The sequence below is a fragment of the Panthera leo genome, chromosome B3, assembly GCF_018350215.1.
Source record: "Panthera leo isolate Ple1 chromosome B3, P.leo_Ple1_pat1.1, whole genome shotgun sequence".
Taxonomy (NCBI): domain Eukaryota; kingdom Metazoa; phylum Chordata; class Mammalia; order Carnivora; family Felidae; genus Panthera; species Panthera leo.
Window position 1 is genome coordinate 115,243,426 of NC_056684.1, and position 21,672 is coordinate 115,265,097.

The 21,672-nt window shown below is 48.3% G+C and overlaps 1 protein-coding gene across 3 annotated transcripts in view; it reads right to left on the reverse strand.

The window, feature by feature from the left end:
• SLC8A3 (solute carrier family 8 member A3) overlaps positions 1-21,672 on the reverse strand; it is a 144,382-nt gene that overhangs the window by 103,143 nt on the left and 19,567 nt on the right. For all 3 annotated transcript variants that reach the window (XM_042943644.1, XM_042943645.1, XM_042943643.1), the window contains exon 2: positions 19,147-20,992. In XM_042943644.1, the coding sequence (XP_042799578.1) occupies positions 19,147-20,930 (1,784 nt within the window). In that variant the 5' untranslated portion in view covers positions 20,931-20,992. The remainder of the gene's footprint in view (positions 1-19,146; positions 20,993-21,672) is intronic.

Below are 21,672 nucleotides of genomic sequence, written 5' to 3' on the forward strand. Positions count from 1 at the left end.
TTTTAGTGAATTTTGATAGTCATTAGAGTCTGTATAATTCAGTTGTCAATTGCGTTCCTCTGTTACTGTCTTCAATGGTTGTGTTTTGTTTTGTTTTTTTAAAGCTCACAGGTTTGTATTTTACCTTCCTAAAAAGAGTGTAAATTCCGCGAATTTAGGGACTATCTTTAAAATGGTAAGCCATTTTGTTGGCTCACTTGTTTGATGTCTCCTGACAAACGGTCCGCTCTTTGAGGCCTGACACTCTCTGACATTACTCTTCGTGGGGGCGGGCCCTGGCAACGAGCTGGCACAGGTTAAGGGCTCAGCGGGACTTTGTTAAATGAAGACAATTGGTAACCCCTTTTAGCCCGATGCCCTGAACCCACTAGGTTCCCACTAATCATATTCGCTGACTGGGCATGAAGAGGAAAAGCATAATTCTTATTGTAAGACGTGGTTCGTATGAGGCCTGGAAATTCTCCGATTAAATCCTGTTTCAACTTCTCGTTTGCTTTCGGTAAGTGCTTGATTACCTGGCTCCCAAACTGAATGAGAAGTATCAGGGAAGAATCCCTCATCTGCTTCCAAAGCCCTCGTGGATCAATTCTACACCAAGCCTCTAAAGCTTCAATTCGACTCCCTCTGGATTTCATACCTCCCCATTATTAAATTCAGCAAGTCGCTCCGGAGGAAAGCTTGCGGTGCCAGCTGGGTTGCTTGGTGTCTGCACACCCACAGTTGCACCTACGTGTGATTTCTAAATATAGAATCAGGTCTGCTGTTTCATTTCTTAATGAAGGAAATGGATACCCTGGTCCCCTCAGCAGAGATGGTGCTCCCCTCCATCAGATGCAAAACACAGGGCTCTCCTCTGTTCTGCCAACTGACGATACAGAAGGGTTCCCCGCAGATGGCAGGCCTGGTACCCAAAAATAGCCACGTTGCCAAACAGATCATTGGTTTCTGTCTTCCTTAGGTTTAGTAAAAGGGGTGGGGGAAGGAGAACAGAAGAAGGACAAAAGGAACAAATGAGCTCACCTGCCCCAGAAAACCTCTGCACCACCCTGAATCCCCAGACCCATTTTTGGCCCCACAACGGTTGCTGCCCAGCTCATGCAGCTGTGGCTACTGGCTTCGAATAAGCCACAGTTAGGGTAGCGAGAAGGGAAGGGTTCCAATGTCACCAATGAAGAGGTGCAGAGACAGGCACTCAGCAAAGCTGGTTTCAAAGCTGATGAGCATAAGGAAGGAAGGCAGAACCGAAAGACAGTATGTCCCAAGGATCCAAACTACAGGCTCTGTGTAAGATTTCCACTGGCACGCTATGCAGGTGTCTCAAAGCCACCACCAGTCGGGGATGCTCGCAATCCTTCACCACGTGCAAAAGAAAGAGAGAAAAGGCATTTTGCTTGGCCAACCCACACCCAGCCCTAGCCACTTGGGCTTCGGCTCTTCGACCTTCTTGGAAATGTAACAGCCACTGTGGGTGCTGCCCCACCCTGGGCAGTGCAAGATCTGTAGCACCCAGAGTGCCGTGTCCAGGAAATCCAAGCCAAAGCTCCTTTGGCAGGAATCTGGGTCTGCAGCAAAGCCTAGGGGCTAGTCCTTGTCTTCAAAAGGCCACCCAATCACATTTCGCCTCTTACTACCGAGCGACAGGCAAATGGGGTTTTTTTAATCAGCAGTGACTCAGTTTCCCTCTTTTAATGGTACCTGAGAAAAGCTGTGAAATGTATTAAGGGGATGAATGCTCTCCAAAGAGGCCCAGCAAGGCAAGAGGGGGAAGGGCGCTTGCTTCTGGCCTTGGCTCCCATGCCTCCATCTAGCCATGAAAAAAAAACACACACACCTGTTACACATTAAAGAAGGTGTCCGTAAACAGAAACGCACTTAAAATAAAGTTCCACCAGCTAATGAAAATGTTGTTATCAGAGAAAGGCTCACAGGAACGAACTGTATTTGGAGCGATGCTTTAGTGTTCGCTAATTCAGTGTGTGCGACGACTTTATGGAATATAACTACCTCAAATAACGAGAGTCAGCTATACTTTCTGGCACAATTTTCACTACTCAAAATGGTTTTCTACAGTATTTCAAATCACAGGAACACCAGGACAGATGAACAACAAAAGAAGGAAATCATGTGCTTGTGTCTACTGCCTGCCACTTTTTACAACATAATATACGTCGCTTAGTCCTTGTAATAACTCCATATGGCTGGTTTTGTCATCCTTTTTATCCAGGTAAGGAAACTGAATCTTAGAGAGGTTAGGCAATTTACCTAAGGTCATGTAGCATGGCAGGCAGAATCCTAAAGTGGCCCTAAGATACTTTCTGCTCCCTCCGCACATGCCCTGTAGAATCCCCCAAGTGTGAGTGGGTTCTGTGAACATGGTAAAGGTTTTGGTACAGGTGAAGGCATTCTGCAGATATAATTAGGGTCCCTAATCAGTTAACTTTTAAACCTTGATTTTAAGGGAAATGATCCAGGGTGGGCCTGGCCTGATCAGAAGAGCCCTTTAAAAGAGGTGAGAGTCTCTTTGTAGCTGGCCTTGAAGAAGCAAGCCATGCAAGGAAATTAATTCCGCCAATAACCACTTGAATTGGAAAAGGATCCAAGCCTCAGGTAAGACAGAAGCCCCAGCCAACACCCTGACTTCAACTCAGCTGTGTCTAGATTTTTGATCCACGGAAATTGAGAGATAATACATCAGTGTTGTTTGTGGTAATTACTTATGCAGCAACAGAAACCTTATATACACAGCTAAGGAGCTGCAGAGTCAGGGTTCAAACACAGGTCCACTTGTCTCCAAAGCTTGTCCTTTATATTAGTGAGGCCACATCTGGTTTGGTTTTTGTTTGTTGGCTTCCTTGCTTGGTTGGCATGGAGGAAGGTCTTAGCAGAAGGAGATATGAAAGACATTCAGACACCACGGCTAAGGTCTAAGCCCCAACACAAAGGACTTGAATGATGGCAGTAACAGTGACCATTTAAAAAGTGGGGAGCCTCCAAGTGTTGGGAGATGAAGGATGGGAATGGACAAGCATTTTATCTCCTCTTGCCCAGGAAGTAGCTTGTGGGAATTTAGAGGCAGCAATGTTCATACAGAGACAAGCTGATCCCTAGTGTTGGATGAGCCACATGAAATTGCCAACGTGATTGTTTTTGACATACACAAATGCAATTACATATGCTTCAACAAGTACATGCAAGGACAAGATTTAACCAGCAGTTAGGAAGTGCCAGGTCAGAGACCAGACGCTGGGAAGAAACCAAGAGCTCCGCAGGGAAGGTCTTCTTGAGTGGGAAGAGAGATGAACGAGGATATGTCAGGGCAAGGGTTCAGAGCCAAGAGGAGCAATGTCAGTGATCACATTCATGCCCCAACCATGGGGAATTTTAATTGAAGACTCTGCACAACTGTGGGAAGGATGAACACCTTATAAAACCCAAGCTTAATCTTCCAATATCTGACTTCAATTTAGTAATATCCTGTGCATGAATGAGGAAGCACAGGCAGAGTGTTCATGGCTGGGATGGGGTTATACCAATATGGAATTAACACAAGGGTCATAAAGAATACATCCCACACACCTAGTGTAATAGTTGGCATGTGGTAAGTACTAAATAAATGGCAATCTTATTATCTGGCACTTATTTGGCGACAGAAAATTGCCTTGCCACATAAGACGAAAGCAAGGGTGAGTCATTTCCAAATATAAGGATAAAAAGGAGACGTATGAGGCCCTCACAGAGAAAGCCAGAATCAGGCTGGAAAATATTTCTTTGGTCAGTGAACTTCCTCTTTTGCGTGGCACGGGAGAAGGGCAGCACCCTGGACAGCACTACAGGAGTCATGGCGCTCTTACTCCAGATCACCTGTCCATCAAGAGCAGGGTTCTCCATCTGAAGGAGTCCAGGACCCACAGGCGTGTGGTTTTCATCACAGGAGCCCATAGACGGGACTCCACTCTGGAACAGTAATTGTTCTGTTCAAGCCTCCTGATCAGCAACAGGATCTGGGTGGATAGTGTAGCATGAGGCCCGGGGGAGCAAGTCAAGTGAGAGAGGCCTCGCCACTGCCTACATGCCAAGGACCCTCAGGAGCCTGCACTATAATTATTGTAGTTGTCCCAGCCCCAGAATCCCACCGGCAAGTAATTTCACACGTAGTTATGCTTTCGGCCCTTCCTCTCCTTTTATTCTCTGCCTCTCTCCACGTTCCTGCTCCACGTTCCGCCTCTCTCCACGTTCCTCCATCTCCCAAACAAATCCCATAAAGTCCATCTCAGGATGCAGAGGAATCAACCCCAAGGTCACCTCTCACCCCGGCCCGAGGCTGCTCTCCAAAGAGAGAGCAGCCTGTCATGTTCCCTGACATCGTCAAAGAAATCCCAGATGATGATATTTCCCTCCACCTTCCTCCAGACAAGACTCTTTGACTTTCTATCTTTAGATCAACTGTCTCTTCCTAAAACCTCACCTTGGGCTCAGAGTGGGAATATAATTACTAATAGGAGAACCTGAGCAAAATGCTGGTCCACATAGGTCAGAATGGCTGTGATATGGCCAAGGTTCTATTAATTAATTACTTAACTGATAACTAGCACAATATGCCTGATGAGTGATTTAGACTAGGCACCGTGTTAAATGTTTGACAGTCGTTTCTAATCCTCATGTCAACCCTACGAGGGAGGTACTATTATTATCCACATTGCATAGATGAGAAAAGTGAAAGGTTAGGTAACCTGCCCCAGCTCCCATCACCAGGAGGTAGCCGTGCTGGGACTCCAACTTGGTCTGTGTGACACCTGGTCTATGCACTTAATCACTCTGCCCTATTACCCTCCTATGTGTATACGGGCTTCTACCCACACTGTTGCTCTTACACCTGTCATTGGCAATCTCACTGGTGATAAAGCAAAGTCCTGTCTTCCAACTCCCTGATGCTCATCCTGTGCCCCCTACTCACCTGAGTGCCACCCTCCTTACATGACAGTCATGGCTCTCTTGAGGTCAGGCTGTCCTGCCCCAGCCAGGCCTGCCTCATTTGAAGAAGGAACAAGGTAACATGTCTGCATTTCAGGACAAGCAGGTGACACACCTACATCTCAGGACCAGCCGCAAAGCACCAGGGGACACCAAAGGGAGAGAGGATCGGGAGAATAGGCCCTTCTGTTGCCTCCCAGTCACAAGATGCGAGAGTCTTGACCACATGGGGGGGCATTGTTGTCAGTGGCCCAGAGTTTAGCCATTGGAAGGGTGGGGAGGGAGAAACGAGCATGCAGTTCATAGAGCATCACCTAGGGCCTCTGGGCAGTTATTTAAGAACTACCAATGGACCAGGACCAAGAAGACAAAAGAGGAGGCCATTATAATAGCTGTAATAAAGTAACCTGACTTGGGTAAATGGCTTAAAGGAAGTGGCCTTTATTCCCCTGGTTCCTCATATAATTTACAAGCAGGAATCCAAATTATATGGACAATTATAGTCCATATATAAGCTGCTAAATGAGGTCTGGCCTCCTTTGCCCTGGGAGCTGTGGGTCAGCGGCGTAAGGACAGTTCACCCCACCGGCACTGCTCTCTCCTGCACCTGTCCTTCAGCCATGAGCGCAAGGTCCCTCACTCCCTGAAGTGTAGAGTATGCATTATGCGGGGCTTGGGTATCAGCTTCCTGCAGCTGCTATAACAAACCTGGCAGCCTCAAATAGAAACATTTTCTCTCGTGGGTCTGAAAGCTACAGGTCTGAAATCAAGGTGTTGGTAGGGTTGATGTCTTCCTCGGCGGTTCCGAGGGAGAATCGATTCCATGCTTCTCTCCTAGCTTCTGGTGTTGGCTGACAACGCTTGGCACCCCCTGGCTTGTACCTGCATCCCTCTGCATCTTTGTCCTCGGTTGTCACATGGACTTCTTCCCCGTCTACCTTCACATGGCCTCCTTAAAAGGATGCCAGTTGTAGGATCTAGGTTCTGGGTAGACATGAATTTCAGTGGGTCGGCGGCGGGGGACTCTCTTCAACCCAGTACATGTTGCCAATGACGTTTTTGGCAGATCCCACATAACAGCAAGGAAGGGATGTGGGCTCCTCAAGAGGAGGGCTCAAGATGCAGGTGGGGAGGTAGAAGGAGGAGGCCACCTTGAGCAGTCAGTGTCCCCGCCACACTGAGGCACCGCCCCATTTAAAACATTTCACAGAAATCGAGCCCAAAGGAGCAAAGAAAGTCATGCACAGAACTAAGGCAATTCCCCCCACAGCTCGAAACAGCAGGCGTCCTCCCCCACAACGGGCAACATTTGAATCATCCAGGTAAAATGCCAGGTAACTCAACCCATCTAACCTCCCCTCCCCACAAGCTACCATGGAAAACAGGCAAATGCCTTCAGTCTCCTTTCCTCTCCCTTCTAACCCCCAGGAGGGCTGGAGGACCCCAAGGGGCTCTGACCATGAAAGGAGAACGGGGCCCCCGGCCTCCCACTCAGCTAAGAACAATCCTGGGCAGGGGGGTTCGTGGCAAATCACAGAGCAGAACAGGATCGACCCCCAGGTTCCCTCCTTTCTGCTGGTGCGGACTCTGCAGAACTGCATCCAATCTGGGCTAAGCAGATTAGTTCCCTCCCAGTGAAAAGTTCTGGGCAGCTGAGCAGGGCAGCTCCCTGCACAGTGGCAGGGGGCTGTCATTACAAGGCCCAGATAGGACATAATTACATGCTCCCCGGAGGGAGCTCCTAATCGAATTACAGGGTGTCTCCTGAGCAGGAAAGGCAGCCCGTGCTCAGAGGTGGCCGAGCAGTCCAGGAACAGACCCTCCGAGGAGCTGGTGCCAGGCAGGGGTTGGGCCGTGGAGAAGTTCAGGCACGCGCAGGCCCAGAGGGCTCCATGGATCTCGCTGAAACTGGGAGAGGAGAGGAAGTATGCGTGGAGAGCAGGGGACCCCTGGTCTTCGTGCCTTAGAAGTGAGTTCCAGTCCCATGTCCCCCTGGGCTTGCTGCAAACTGGAAGTGGTACAGAGCCAGAGGAGACGCCAGGAATTCATTCTGTTCGTTCGTTCATTCATTCATTCATTCATTCAACGGACATTTTTTGGTGTCTCTATGATATGTGACAGGCATGGGGAAGAACTGGCTGCTGTTCTGGTCTGAGGACATGGCCTGGCTGGATACCATTTACTCCTGAGGCCAACCTGTACTTATATCTGTGTGTGCCCCATAAGCCAAGCCAATTAGCCAATCTTCTTCATTTTATTTTATTTTTTATTTTGAGAGAGGGAGAGAAAGAGAGAGGGGGGGAGAGAATGAGTGGGGGAGGGGCAGAGAGAGAGGGAGAGATGGAATCCCAAGCAGGCTCCGTGCTGTCAACACAGAGCCCGACGTGGGGCTTGAACTCACGAACCGTGAGATCATGACCTGAGCTGAGATCATGACCTGAGCTGAGATCAGGAGTCGGATAATTAACCGCGCTCCAGCCATTCTTCCTAACCAGTCTTCCTGGGGCGACTGCAGGAGGAGGTCACCTCTAACGCCTCCAAACTGAATCCCAACAAAGGCCGGTGGCAATGCCTCTGTGAGGCCACAGCCTGAGGAGGACCCCTCTTCTATAGAAACTCTAAACGGGATGTGAACTGATTAGTTTTTATTTCAATTCTAGCTCGTTACCATCCAGTGTTCTATTAGTTTCAGGTGTACAATCGAGCGATCCGACACTTGCATACATCACCCAGTGCTCATGACAAGAGCACTCCTTCATCTCTATCCCCTATTCCCCGCCCCCGCCCCCCCCCCCCCCCCGCCCACCTCCCCTCTGGCGGCCATCAGTTTGGGCTCTATAGTTAGGAGTCTGTTTCTTGGTTTGTGTCTCTCTTTCTCTTTTTTTTCCCCTTTGCTCGTTTGTTTTGTCTCTTAAAGCTCCACATACGCAACTCCTTCAACACGCTTCAAATCCTGCCAGACTGGGAACTCCCTGAGGACAGGGATTGGGTCTCTTCTCACTGTGTCAACTCACAGTGTGAGCTCACCAATGTCTGCTGGCTGTACCCGGAGTGCTGGACAACGGCCTCCTGCTTCCACTCTCCTGTTGCTTCCAGCCTCACTGATTGAGCCTCTCATAGGCTCTTGGGGGGCTGCGGCGGAGCCCCTCCTGCTCTCTTTGATCATCCCTCCCTCTAACTCTTGGTCCTAAACGCCCTCAGACACGTGAGGCTGATAGGCACAGCCTCAGAGGAGGCGCCCCCGGATCTGAACACGTGGTCCTGTGCCAGCCTTGCCCTGTTCCCCAGGCAGCAGGCCAGACCATCATCTGTTGGTAGCTCCTGATGGTGCAGTGGCACAAATAAGAATCTTCTGTGCACCGGCCTGGGCACGGGTGGGGCTGAGCCAGCAGTCAAGGGTGACGAGTCCAGACTTCTGAGTTGGGCGTTAAGGAGTTTATTTGGCCCTGGCCAACTTCTCTGAGCCCAGCTGCCCCTGAATTAAAAGGAAAGCAGCCAACTCTTGCTGTTAAGGAAGAGATGGGGGGATGCGCCCTTAGACTCTTCCATAGGAGGAGAAGAAAGCCCGCTTTCAGCTTCATCACCTTATTCTGATGCTAAAATGTGGGACATAGTAGAAAGAATATGTGATTTAGAAACAGAAGATCTAGGTTTTTAAAAAAAAATTTTTTTTAATGTTTATTTTTGAGAGAGAGAGAGAGAGAGACTGAGACAGAGCACTAGCAGAGGAGGGGCAGAGAGAGAGGGGGAGACACAGGATCCGAAGCAGGCTCCAGGCTCTGAGCTGTCAGCACAGAGCCCAGCGTAGGGCTTGAACTCATGAACCATGAGATCATGACCCGAGCTGAAGTTGGACGCTTAACCGACTGAGCCACCCCGGTGCCCCAAGATGATGTAGGTTTTGATACGTCCTTAAATCCCTGTGTTCTAGGGCAAATTACTTCATGTTTCTTAGGACTCTGTTACCTAATCTGAAGAAAGTGATAACGTTAACCCTAAAGTATTACAAAATCCTTATTTTTTTTTTTATATTTTCAAATAAATATTCCAAGTTTTATTGTGTAAGAAAAATAATAATAGTAGTCTTTTCCCCGCAGGTCTGAACGGTAAAGCCTAAGTAACCAATACTATGCCTTATAGTCTGATATATTCTGATATATTTCTAGTACCTTGATCTTCCCATGAGGTCACCTGCATCAAAATAACTTTAAACAATTAGTGCCTAATATTTTTAGAGCATTTCACATCAGACACTTACTTTGAAAGTCAGCCCTTGGCTATGTTCATTCTACTCACTCCCTGACCCCCAAACTAGAAAGTGTATTTTCTACCAGCAGTCCACATGGGTTAATTAAAATGCCATTTGTCTTTGCTTTAGCTACAATCAAATTAACTCATTATAGTAACGTGAGTTATCTTTTGCTATGTTTTATGGGGAAAAAAATGAAAATCTAATTAATTTTCAGTGAATCTTCTAAAACACGGGTTCTATGAGGAAGGACAGATAATTAAAATGGCCTGTGATGGGGAGCTGGCAGGGAACCACTGGTCTAGCTGATGAAACCCACCAGCTTAGCAGGGGTTCTGAAAGATCATGGTCTGACAAGTAAATTATCTGCTCCATGTGTCCAATGGGCATTTGTGGATCTATCCAGGGAACAGGACAAAGTTCTGCTTTGTGTAGGATGAAGAAGAGAGCGGTTCCTTGGGACTGGCCCCATATCAGAGACAGTGGCAACTTCACACTAATGCAACTCACTGAAACGGAGACTCTTGAGTTTCTTCATCCCGTGAAGTTCCTTCCATTTCTCCACCCAGGACTAGCAGTGGTAGATATTTGGCCTTCCCTTCTCATAGCCACAGTTGGCTCCGGCCACAGCCTCAAAACTCCTTTCCAAGATGGCCCCCTGGACAGTCACTATGAACTGACTGCAGCTGCCACAAAAGGAATCCTATCTTACACCCCAGCCCAGTGCCCAGGAACACAGGCAGCTGACAGAGTCACACGCCGTGTCACCTGGAGATGGGAATACTCTGGCTTCCGGGGAGTTCCTGGAAACGCGTCCAGTTACAGCTCCAGACACAAAGAGGGGGTGCCTGCTGGCTCCGGCTAAGTCCAGCTGACCAGCTGTCGGGCAGGGGAGGGGTGGCAAAGGAAAGGCTGTCACTCTGTCCCTGGCGGGCATGGGAGGTAGGAAAGCTTTCTGTCTTGGTCTGGAACACAAGCCAGTCTGGAAACCCACACCCAGGAAGAGGCTTTGAAAGTGACTCAGTACCCAAATAACACACTCGAAAATGACAGCAGCTCATCTGCTGACGCTAGTCTCCTGGAGAGGACAGACCAGAAGAGGATAAGGGGGAGGGGGGGAGGGGGGGATGACCCTGGTAGCCTTGAGATTTGTGCCACTGAACATCACCCACTAGAAATGCTTTGTGTTGATCCGAGCAGAGGCCAATTTACTCTTGGCTACTGAGGCTGCGGTCAATGTGAATTTGATCCGGCTGGGGCCTCCAGAGGCGGCTATTTCTCCCATTCTCCAGCCTACCGCCCCAGCACAGACCACGGTAAAATCAGTGTTCTCTCTGAGGCACGGCAAACCTCGTTACGTGCCAGTTTTGAGGTGACACATGATTGTCACACCTGGGACGTTTTTCGAAGTGACACTGCCCCCACTTATAGACACAGCTGCTTGGGTAGCTTACCATGGAATCCGCACGGTAACTTCGTTTTTCCACTCCGCCATCTGGTTGTGGTAGATTAACTGCTGGGGCGAGGAGAGCTTGGCTTGACTCAGGGCAACCAAGACAGATCTGGCCAGTGGCCTCTGACATGGCCAAGCTGGCAAAGTATGGACCCGTTCGATTCCCTCTCTTGAGAACCTGAGCTAGAAGGTCTTTCCAGATAGGAGCCGAGAGCCACACGGAGAGAGGAGCCATGAAGCAGGACGGCTGGTCTGTGAGGTATCACTGCAAGCTAGGAAGCGGCACGGGGGAAGGCCACAGAGAGAAGCGGAGATGCCTGGAGACAGAGACCACGTGGTCCAGAGGGGAGAGCATCAGAAAGAGAAGGTAGCCCCCCAGGGCTCCCCTGCCTGCCTGACAGCTTTCTGCTACCAGTTCTAGTCTAGGCTGATCCTTACAGTTGAACCCTACTGTCTCAACATACAGTCAAGGCAAAGACTTTGTGGGTAAGGGAAAAAGAGCACCACAGTGAGTGGTTTGCTAGCTGGGGGATATCAGTCTTCTGGGTATTATCGTGAAGCCCGTTCTCTCTGTCCAAATGACAGGCTTTCGTAAGGGATACCTACAGCTCATTCTCGATCACTCGAAGAAATCGCAGATCAGACGGCAGACACGAGGCAATCCAAGTACAGATGCCAGCAGTGTGAGGGATAAGAATACAGAAGAAGACTTAAAGGAAGCGAGGAGGAAGGCGCTGAGTGTGACAGGGGTAGGAACCACAGCTTTCGTGGCGCCAGTGCCTGGAGCATGTATGATAGAAAGAGAGAGAGAGATGATGCACCACAGGGCGTGTAGAAGAGACGGCGAGAATTAACAACAAAGTATTCCAACGGGAAGTAAGGTGTGAGCAGGGGAATAAGGCAAACACGTGAAGATTTGCAGCCAGGGCCGTGAGCCCTAGCTACGGTGTCGGAGCACATCCTAGATGACCACAGCTCAGACAGAGAGGGTCCGGCGACAGTGGGGTTCACAAGGAGAAACCGTGTGGGATTCACAAGGACAGCATCGAAAGGTAGACAGATCGAGGCCAATGGCTCTGGAGAGAGATGGACGACGAGGGAAAAGCAGCAGTATTAGTCATCCGTAATCCATAATTCGTTCTGCACTCATATTCTGAGTTTGAGTTATTATCAAGATGTCACTCGTTTTGGGGGCGCCTGGGTGGCTCAGTCGGTTTAAGCGGCCGACTTTGGCTCAGGTCATGATCTCGCAGTCCGTGAGTTAGAGCCCCGCATCGGGCTCTGTGCTGACAGCTCAGAGCCTGGAGCCTGTTTCAGATTCTGTGTCTCCCTCTCTCTGATCCTCCCCTGGTCATGCTCTGTCTCTCCCTGTCTCAAAAGTAAATAAAAAACATTAAAAAAAAAAATTAAAAAAAAAAAAAAAGATGTCACTCATTTTGAAAGCACCAACTAAAGGACCCAAGACAGGGCATGGTCTGTGTCATAAAGAACTGGTTCATGAGCCTCCCCACCAAGTGGTGACCGGCTTGGGCTCAGGCTCAGGTTAAGGAGGCTGCATCCATTCATGCTGACTGTTAGCTAGAGGGGCCCAGGAGGGTGCACATCCGTAGCTGAAGTCAAATGTATACACGTACCTCATGGTGACTCCATTTTCAGAAAAACAAATTTCTCTATAATGAGTAAGTTCCTCCTTCACTTTACCTTCTTCTCTGTGCATACAGGTAATTTCCCACTTGGGTACCTGGTAGGTGGTAGGGATGGGAATATAATTCCTATGAATGATAACTACCATGCCCCCTGAGAATGTTGACCTAGTGCTTTCCTTTGTGGTCATTTAGCAAAACTCTCAAAGCATTTGATTCCTGCAAAATGTTTCTGGACTGTGAAGAATTTAAATATGAGGACTTTGCTCTATTTGCAGATCAAGGAGTTCTCTCTTTCCAACTGTCAATTATATATGACTGGCTCTAGGCCAGGGCTTCCTATTGCTTCTAGAAGTGAAGCTTAGTTTCTCTTTTATTTTATTTATTTATTAAGTTTATTTGTTTACTTGAGAGAGAGAGAGAGAGGGGGAGGGAGAAAGCACGAGTGGAAGAGGGGCAGAGAGAGGGAGAGAGAGAATTCCAAGCAGGCTCTGAGCTGTCAGCACAGAGCCCAACACAGGGCTCGAACTCACGAACCATGAGACCGTGACCTAAGCTGAAGTCAGACGCTTAATAGACTGAACCACACAGGCGTACCTACTTTCTCTTTTAAAAAACAAGAAAACAATAATACACCTGGGAAGGCGATGAAAGGCTGGACAGTTAGAAAGTCCTGCCCACTCACCCACCTTGCTTTGTCCCTTTCTATCTTTCTTGTGAATGAACAAGGAAAACTTTGACCTTAAGAACCAGAAAAGTCAAAACAAAATAAACAAGGCTGATGGCAGTACCTTCACTGGTATTCCTTTATTAATACTGCCCAAAGCCCAACTAGCTCCTCTCTAAGAAAGGAAGCCTTCTTTGAGGAGAAGTCTGTTTCATTTCCTGACTGGCCAGTCATGTGATCCTCTCAAATCACAATATTCCTTTCCCCTCAAACCAACCTAATGTATCCTCAACCCCGCAGCACTGAGCTGTCTCATACCAGAGGGCAATCCAATGTGAGAAGAGCAGGGGTGGTCACACAGGACGCTCTGCTACATAGGGTCTCTGACCAAGTGAGGTACAGGGAATGCTGACCGATCCAAGGTTGCCAGGAGACCCTGCATCTTGGACCCCAAAACAAATTAACCAGAAAGACTCTGGACTTCCAGAGATTTTTATAAACATGTAAAGTTTAAGTAGACTTTGGGTGCTTTGTGGATCCTGGAGTTGGGATATGTCCTTCTTTTTTTTTTTTTAATTAATTAATTTATTTTGAGATAGTGCATAAGTGGGGGAGAGGTGGGGGGGGTGGGGCGTGGAGGAAGAGAATCCCAAGCAGGCTCCAAGCTGTGAGCGAACCCATGCACCGTGAAATCATGACCTGAGCCAAAACTGAGAGTCAGACGCTCGATGACTGAGCCACCCAGGCACACCGGAATATGCCCTTCTTTGACATAATCTTTGACAGTTTCAGTAATTAAGACAAAACAATATATATCAGGGCCTTTCTGGGCACAATATCCAAAGCTTCTGCGAAGAAAGCCACACAGCCACATAACCTATAATCGTTCCTTTGGACCCAGAAGGAAAAGAGCTGTAGTTGAACAACCCTATCTGAAATGTCCATTGTACTGTTAAGAACCCCATTCAACTACTGGCTTAGGTACGGATTCCCTTCTCCAGGACTACTTGGAGCCAAGTACATAGCTCCGCTGTGAGTTCCACAAAGCCACGGGTCCTGGTGACCGACGGTTTCCCTAAAGCTGGAGAGAGATCTCCTTACTGGAAGTCCGGCACTGAAGGCAGAAGAAAAGAGAGGGGAAGGGATGTCACCTGATCCCACCCTCACAAAGTTTGCAGCTTGTGACTTTTCTCAAGCACAGGAAGGGCATTCTCCGGGCAAATAATCTCCCTTGCTGGCACGGGAAGAGTCTATTCTAACACCAAAGAATAAGGAAAAAGCCTAGTATGTTTTAGTTAAAATGTAGGAGGGGCAGATTGTGTCCTGGAGCAGTCCGGAGTTTGATGGAAAGATTCCCTGAGGTTGAAACTTTATAGAGAAAGCACCTCTGGAAGGGAATGGCCTGCATCATTTTGAAAGAAAAAAAAAAAAAGTCATTATTTCATGGAACAAGGTCTTGTCTGCAATTTACCAGCATTGCCCAAAAGATGTCCCAGCTATGCTTGTCACCTTTTCTCAGTAAATCACTAAGATGGTTTTTCCCCCACCTTTGGGCCCAATAGTTTTCTTCCTGAACAGTCTCAAGGTGAACCAAGAGATTAAAAATAGCCCATAATACGTTATTATTCCCAGTTAAGATATTAGTCACATAATACTGTTGGATTTGTACTTCCCAGAGCACTTTTCACCCAAGAATTTCTATACACTTTCCAAAGTTAACATTGTTCTGATGGATAAAAACAAGAAAGTCCAAACTGGGAGGGAGAGACATTAAATCAGTAGCGTCTACAACGTCCTTGCCAACTCTTAACTTTCTATCCTATCTAGCTGTGTGATATTAGACAAGTCACTTCCCCTCTCCGAATCTCAGCTTCATAATTTGTAAGTGGGAGGTCAGGTGCTTTCTGGCTTTTGCATTCTAATTTTGTTGGAAACTACGTGGCACAGCTAATACTCCATTCTTCTTTGAAGGAGGCCTATGCCATTTAATTACAGGAGGTCTTGACATTTGCCTGTCTGACATCAGGGACTCTGACTATTCTCAGAGACCCCAAAGGTCTATGAGCTGCAATATTCTATTATTTTGCAGAAGCGTGCTGTGAGCCTGGGATACAGGTGCAGGCACATTGTTTAGTGAGTGAGATTAATGTGCCAGCAGCACGCATATATATCTCCACGAGGTTTTGTTATTGTCTGCAGTAGGCTCAAAGGCCATAATTCTAAGGATGTGCTTTAGTGGTAGCCACAAAGGTGGGGATTCTTCTAGATCATGAAGATGTCAGTCGGATCCCTCACAAATGTCGAGAGTTTATTGTGATGTGGGTTTAAGGTCGTCACATACCCACCCCCCCGCTTCATCTGCTTCACCACTACATCCTTGGTGAAGGCTGCTTTCGAAACTTGAGTGGTGTCACACATACGGCAAAGAGCTTTCATTTCTCTTTTACTGAGCTTATCTCAACCACAGCACTTCTCCCATGTGTTTTGATTTGTCTATATGCCTAGTACCCTCTTCACTGGAGAAGATTCTTGAGAGCTGAAATGCCAGCTTGTCCTACTCACTTATTTATCTCCAGTCCACATAATGTATCTAGCACGTGGCAGACATTTAATAAATGTTTGTTGAATGACCGAGCACCTTTTTTGAGCAGGCACCGTGCTGCAGGTACAACTTCTGCGTATTTGTATATCGTACTTATCACTCCCCTGCAGGATAGATACTACAATTCCTGTCATCCCAACAAAATATCTGGGGCTTGGCCAGGTGAAATGACTTGTTCAAAGCTACACAACTGGTGACGGATTCACATCTGTTTGTCAGACTTCAAAGTTCATGGTTGTCTATCCTACCGTGGTGCTAAGGACGTCAGTGAAGAAGTAAAGCATAAAATAAAACCACACGAGTGAATTCATCGCCCAATAGCATTGATAGGGCACAGGCCTGGCTTCAACCTGAATAGGTTTTTGGAAGAGTGTAATGAGGGCAAGATCGACGGTGCTCCGGAGCCGGGTAGGCAAAGAAAGCTGCACAGAGAGGGAAGGATTGGAAGGCGGAACTGCTCCAGGCATCACACAGCTTCTGTCTAGGTACCCTGAGGGTTTCAATTTCAGTTTCCAGATTGGCATTGCAATTAGCAAGGTCTCAGGGTAGGAGCTGGGTTCTAGCTAAGTTGGAGTTGCAAGCTGGAACTGGAAAGCAAGCCTTCTTGATTCAATTAAGCAGGTCAGCTGAAAAGCCACTTTGCTTCCTGGGTCTCATGGTTTGGCTCAGAGCTCTAACGCCTTTCAACTCTAAGTTGGGACCAACAGCATCAGGAGCTTCTTAGAAACACGGGATCTCAAACCCTACTCTCGACCTTTTGAATCGTAATCTGCAAGGTTCCTGGGTGGTTCAGAAGCACGTTAAAATCCGAGAAACATTACTCTAGAAGATATTCTAAGGTCCTTTCTGGCTCTAATATTTTGGGAGTTTAGATTAGGAATCTTCACAATAACCAAAAAACTAACATGTTTATTAACTAGGGTTACACAGAGATTCAAGAAGCCCGATCACCTCAACAGCCTCTTCTGAAGAATACTGTTAATTCACTGAGACTGTTATTAATGGCCTCATGTACTGAGCACTTAGCATATACAGACAACACTGCATATGGTATTTTGAATCGTAACAGACCTCCAAGAGAAACATTATTATCCCTTTTTTACCGATGAGGAAATCATCTCACAAATTAATAAAATGTCCCCCAAATACCTGGTTCAATCAGACCTAGAGCCAGAATCTTCACCCAAAGTACATAGAGCCCATGGTTTTTCTGCTACATCATACTGCCACTATTTATAAAATTACAATCTACAGGATCAAGGGTAGGGCTACGGTGTGAACACAGACTAGCAGGTTACGGACTCATCCTTCCGCAAGGAAGAAAACCAGAAGGGTAGCCTAAAGTCTACCGAAGTCTAAAAACTAATGGGGAGGAAGAGACGGCGGCGACAAAGCTTGTTCACGAAATCCTGGGATACCTGGACCAGAATCGGAAATGTGTGGAGGCTGATATACATGTAGAACCGATATCAGAAGTGATCACTCATGAGGTCCATTTACACCAGGATATTATTCAAGCTGAAAACACAAAGAGATTTGAGGAAGGGTTAGTCATACTCAGAGATCCAAAGTGCACAACTGATTCTTAATGGGACAAAGAAACCGGGAGCCAAGCCTCTGATCTGTCAAAAATTACTCTTCAGTGCCTTTGGTAGATAGGCACTGAACTGGAGAAATCACTAGTCCGTCAAATCATGGCCAATGCTGTGGTCTCGAGCTCACCGAGTGCCCGACCAAAACCTCTTATATACTGACACTGCCGTAAGCACGTGAAGTTGCGTGGAGTCTGTCTTCCCAGCGAGAGCCTGTCCTTCATTTGTATGTACAAACACTCTCTCCAGAGCACATATAAACGGACAGTATTCTCTAGAAGCACAGGTTTTTACTTAGGCTAACGAATGATTATCCCTCCCAGCAAAATGACTAAACAGAGCTCTAATAAATCAATTTGTCAATGCCTATTTCATTGTGGGAGACGATATCCCCTGCTCCATCTTTGGCTAGTGCAAACAGGACCTAATTTGAGTGCCCGTGTCTACGGTTCCGAAAATCCTGGGGCTGGCAGGAACTGCAAAAAGATCCGACCCTGCCTCCAGGCAAGGACACGACCATCGTTCTCACTTTGCAGATGAGACAGTGCGGTTCTAGAGCCGAAACTAAATGTCTCGCCCAAAGTCACATTAGTAGGAAGGAATTGAGGGAGGACAAGAACAGAGTCCCCGGATGGCTGGTCTGCTGTCAGCAGGATCCAACCCCTTTTGAGCCCTGTCGCATGACCGGACCTGGGAGGAAGCACTTCCATGACACCTCTCCTTCAGTTCTATGGGCTCCCTTCTCTGTGCCCTCCTTCCTTCACCCTCTTACAAACTATGTGTTTTCATTTCCCACTCAAGGTGTTTTTAGCAGGTTCTCGGAGCAGTCTGACATCCCCCTCCCCTTCCTCAATGCCCCTTTTGTCCTTCACGCCTCCTGTTTCTACTTATTGTTTGTGGACCTGAGCAAGAATTCAGAGACAAGTTTACCCCTTACCACCCCCACCTTTTCGGCCACCCTGCAAATCCTGGGGAAAGTCATTCTGTTGCTTCTTCAGAGCTATCCATCTGAGAAAACAGAAACAAAAACGGAATACCCAGCACAAGAAGGTTCAATGGGGAGAGCCCTTATAGTGATCGAGGTAACAGAAGTGCAATAACCACGGTGTCTGAAGGACTCAGTGGACCTTCACTAACCAGAGAAGCGTTCCAGGAGCATTCTAAACTACGAAGGGAGACGACCACACTGAGGATGTATTTTCTCCCATAGTTCCTAAGAGGGGCTTCCCTATGTTGCTCAGTCAGATCTTGGAGCTCACACCTGTGACTAAAGGCAGGCAGCCACTGCCCTGGGAACTCTGCTTCTGCAAGACACCTCCAATACCCAAGCTGTATTGACTCATCTCACCTAGACTGGGCCGGCCTCACACCATAAAATAGCCTACGGGCATGTACGGTGATTGCCAAATTTCAACCACCTCAGCAATTTCCAAATTGAAGGAGAGACGCCTGGAATCTGGCTATACAAGACAACTGCAGTGTGGTCCCGGGTGGGGGGAGGGGGGGAGCCAACGGCACTTGCTTCCCTGAGGATGCCCCCGACTGAGCTGGCACCACCTCAGAATGGAAAGGAACAGCCTCGAGGTTCCTATGAGCCTTCGGCATGAGGACAGGAGGAGGAAGGAGAGACCCCACGGGTCTCCCAGCTCCTGCTTAGTCACGAGAAGTCTCCAAAATCGGACATCAAAACTTCTGTCACCCCACACCTCCACCAGCCATCATTCTGAGTTCCCCTGAGGAATGTTCTGTGTCCTTAGATCCTGCCACAGGATTCCCTGCCCAGAAACACTGTAAGGTGAGAAAACCGAAGGAAGGTTTGGAAGTGGAACCAGCCAGGAGTGCCTGCCGATCCTGCGCACCTGTGCTGGAACCCAAGTCTGACATTAACGCGCCGCGAGGAAGAGTTTTAACGACAGAGGAGATGACAAGGGATGGAGGGGGGCGGATAGAATATGGAAAGGTTACTTACACAGTTTCGTCATTCTTGAACTCCAGCTCCCCGTACACGTCTTCAAAATCCTCACCACCACCCTTGGCTGTCCCCTCTACTGTCCTAAAGGGGACGATTACTGTGCCCCGGGCACCTGATGTCCGCAGAACCTTGACTTCCAGGACACCAATACTCTCACTGACACGAATAGTGTCACACTCAAAAGTGAAGATGCCTGCGTGATCATCATCCAAGATGGTGACTGTGGCCACGTAAGGGGACGCCAGGATGGCCCGAGGCAACGGCAGACTATTGAGTACTATTGGAGGAATCCCTTCCTCTGGTTGCTCCTCCTCCATCCGGACGTTGCTCAACCTCACGAAGAAGTGTTCATCCTCCTCAAAAATGTCATCATCAATGATGCCCACAGAGAACTCCTTCTGGGTCTCTCCTGGCTTCAGAACCACAGTGCCCTCTGTGAACTCGTAGTCAGCCCCTGCATTGGCAGAGCCATCCTCTGTTTTGTAGTCCACATACACGGTCTTGGACATGTCCCCCCCTTTCCTCACCACCGTCAGGAGTACAGCCCCGCAGTTCTCCAGGCACTGGTAAGAGCATGGGTCGAAGAAGACCTTTGAGACGAAGTCCTCGGGCTCATTGGTGTGCACCTCGCTTATGCTGGAGGCCTTTTTGGCTTGTTCTGCTGCATGCTTCTTCAGAATATTGCCTGCGCCGGTCATCATACGGGTCGCTTGGATCCGGTAGAAGGCACGGCTCTTCTGTTGATGGGAAAGAGCATAGTAATTGGCCATCTCTACCAGCTGATCTAAGTCCTTCTCTGGGTATTTTTGCTTCAGATCCTTTAGAATCCGGATCATCTCCCTGCGGGACTCATCCACTTCCTTCCCTTCCAGGGGCACCAGGTTCCCATCCAGGAAGTGGGAATTCATCATTTTCCCATCCATCTCAATGCCCTTGGGGTGGTTACCCTCTGTCTCTATGATAACCCCTCGGTGTTTATCGGTGCGGTACTTTTTGTGCATGTATTTGTAGAAGAGCAGTCGCCTGTCTGCCACCCAGGCCAGAAGGACACACACTGGAAAGAAGAAGAGAGTGAGAAGGCCTTCCCAAACCTGAACCACACCAGGAGAGAAGACTGCCAGGATCATATAGAGCCAGATGTAGGCAAAGATACTCCAGGCAGCGGTGATGAGGAAGACCCGGAGGTGCTTGATCTTACGAGTCTCTCCGTCCGGGATCACGGAGACGCAGATTCCAATGATGATGAACATGTTAAAAGCTGCACTACCTACGATGGTAGAAGGTCCCAGATCCCCAGCGATGAAGCCATGACCACACACCTCAATTAAAGACAGAAGGATCTCCGGAGCAGAGGAACCCAGGGCCATGAGGGTCAGGTTGGAGACAGTTTCATTCCAGACCCGAATTGTTGTCGTGCTGGTCTCTCCGTTGGGCTTTTTGACGGTCACCTCTCTCTCTTGAGAAGTGATGACTTCAATAGATGCCATGAAGCGGTCAGCAATGATGGACACCCCAAGGAACATGTAGATCAGGGCCACAAAATAGACAATGACCCTGGCAATCTTGTCCCCAAGGGAAGGGTTCTCCGGGTACCAGATTGGTAGGATGACACCCTCCTTGCAGTCCGAGGACTCTGAGCAGGACTCATTGTTCTGTCCTGTGCTGGGCACATCCCCTGAGCCACCAGCCTCCGCCCGGAGACCATTCAGGAAGAGCACAAAAGTAATCAGCCCAAAATGGAGGAAGGCAGAGGTGAGAGGCTGAAACCTTAACCACGCCATACACAAGACTTAGCCGCTGGCTTCCACTGCAGCACCAATGGTCCTCCCGATGGGCCAGAGACCTAGAAAAGACCAGAGAGGCAGGAAAAGGCATGAGGAAAAGGGGGACAGCAAATGGCGGGTTCCCACCAATACAAACCGACGTTTCACCTTGAGCGACATATTGCACTAACATATGGGGCAGTCTCTCACTCGGAAAAAAAGATGTCAATGGGAAGCACGAATAGCTGCTCTGTCCACAGGACCATCTGGTGGAGACTCAGTTGAAGAATGGCTTAAAATAGCTGGGAATACTGGTAATGGAAACATAAGTGATACCCTTCTAGTCCTGTCTCAGGCCCCACTGTTATCTGTGAGAGTTAAGAATCAACCAAAAATAGGCCAAGCATGACCTGAATCTTCATCCCCACTTATACTGTTTCCAGGCTTCTTCACCCCTACCATTTCCACACTCGAGAATTCTGCATGGCATACGTGCGCCAGGGTATATACCGAACTTTTTTCACGGATGACTCCCCCAAAATAAAATACATTGCCCTGTGTGCAATTGAGCCCACCTGGGAAAACTTCCTTCCCCAAATGCAAAACTTCTACAGGCAAACCGTAATTCTGACATTGCTTGGGGAATCAAGAGGGTTGATCGGGTGGCGAATGCTACCTGCAGTATAGCTAAACGGGGGCCCTGAAAGCTGTGCTCAAGCCCCAATACCCAGCAGCTCTTATGAAAACTTGCTTAGGAAAC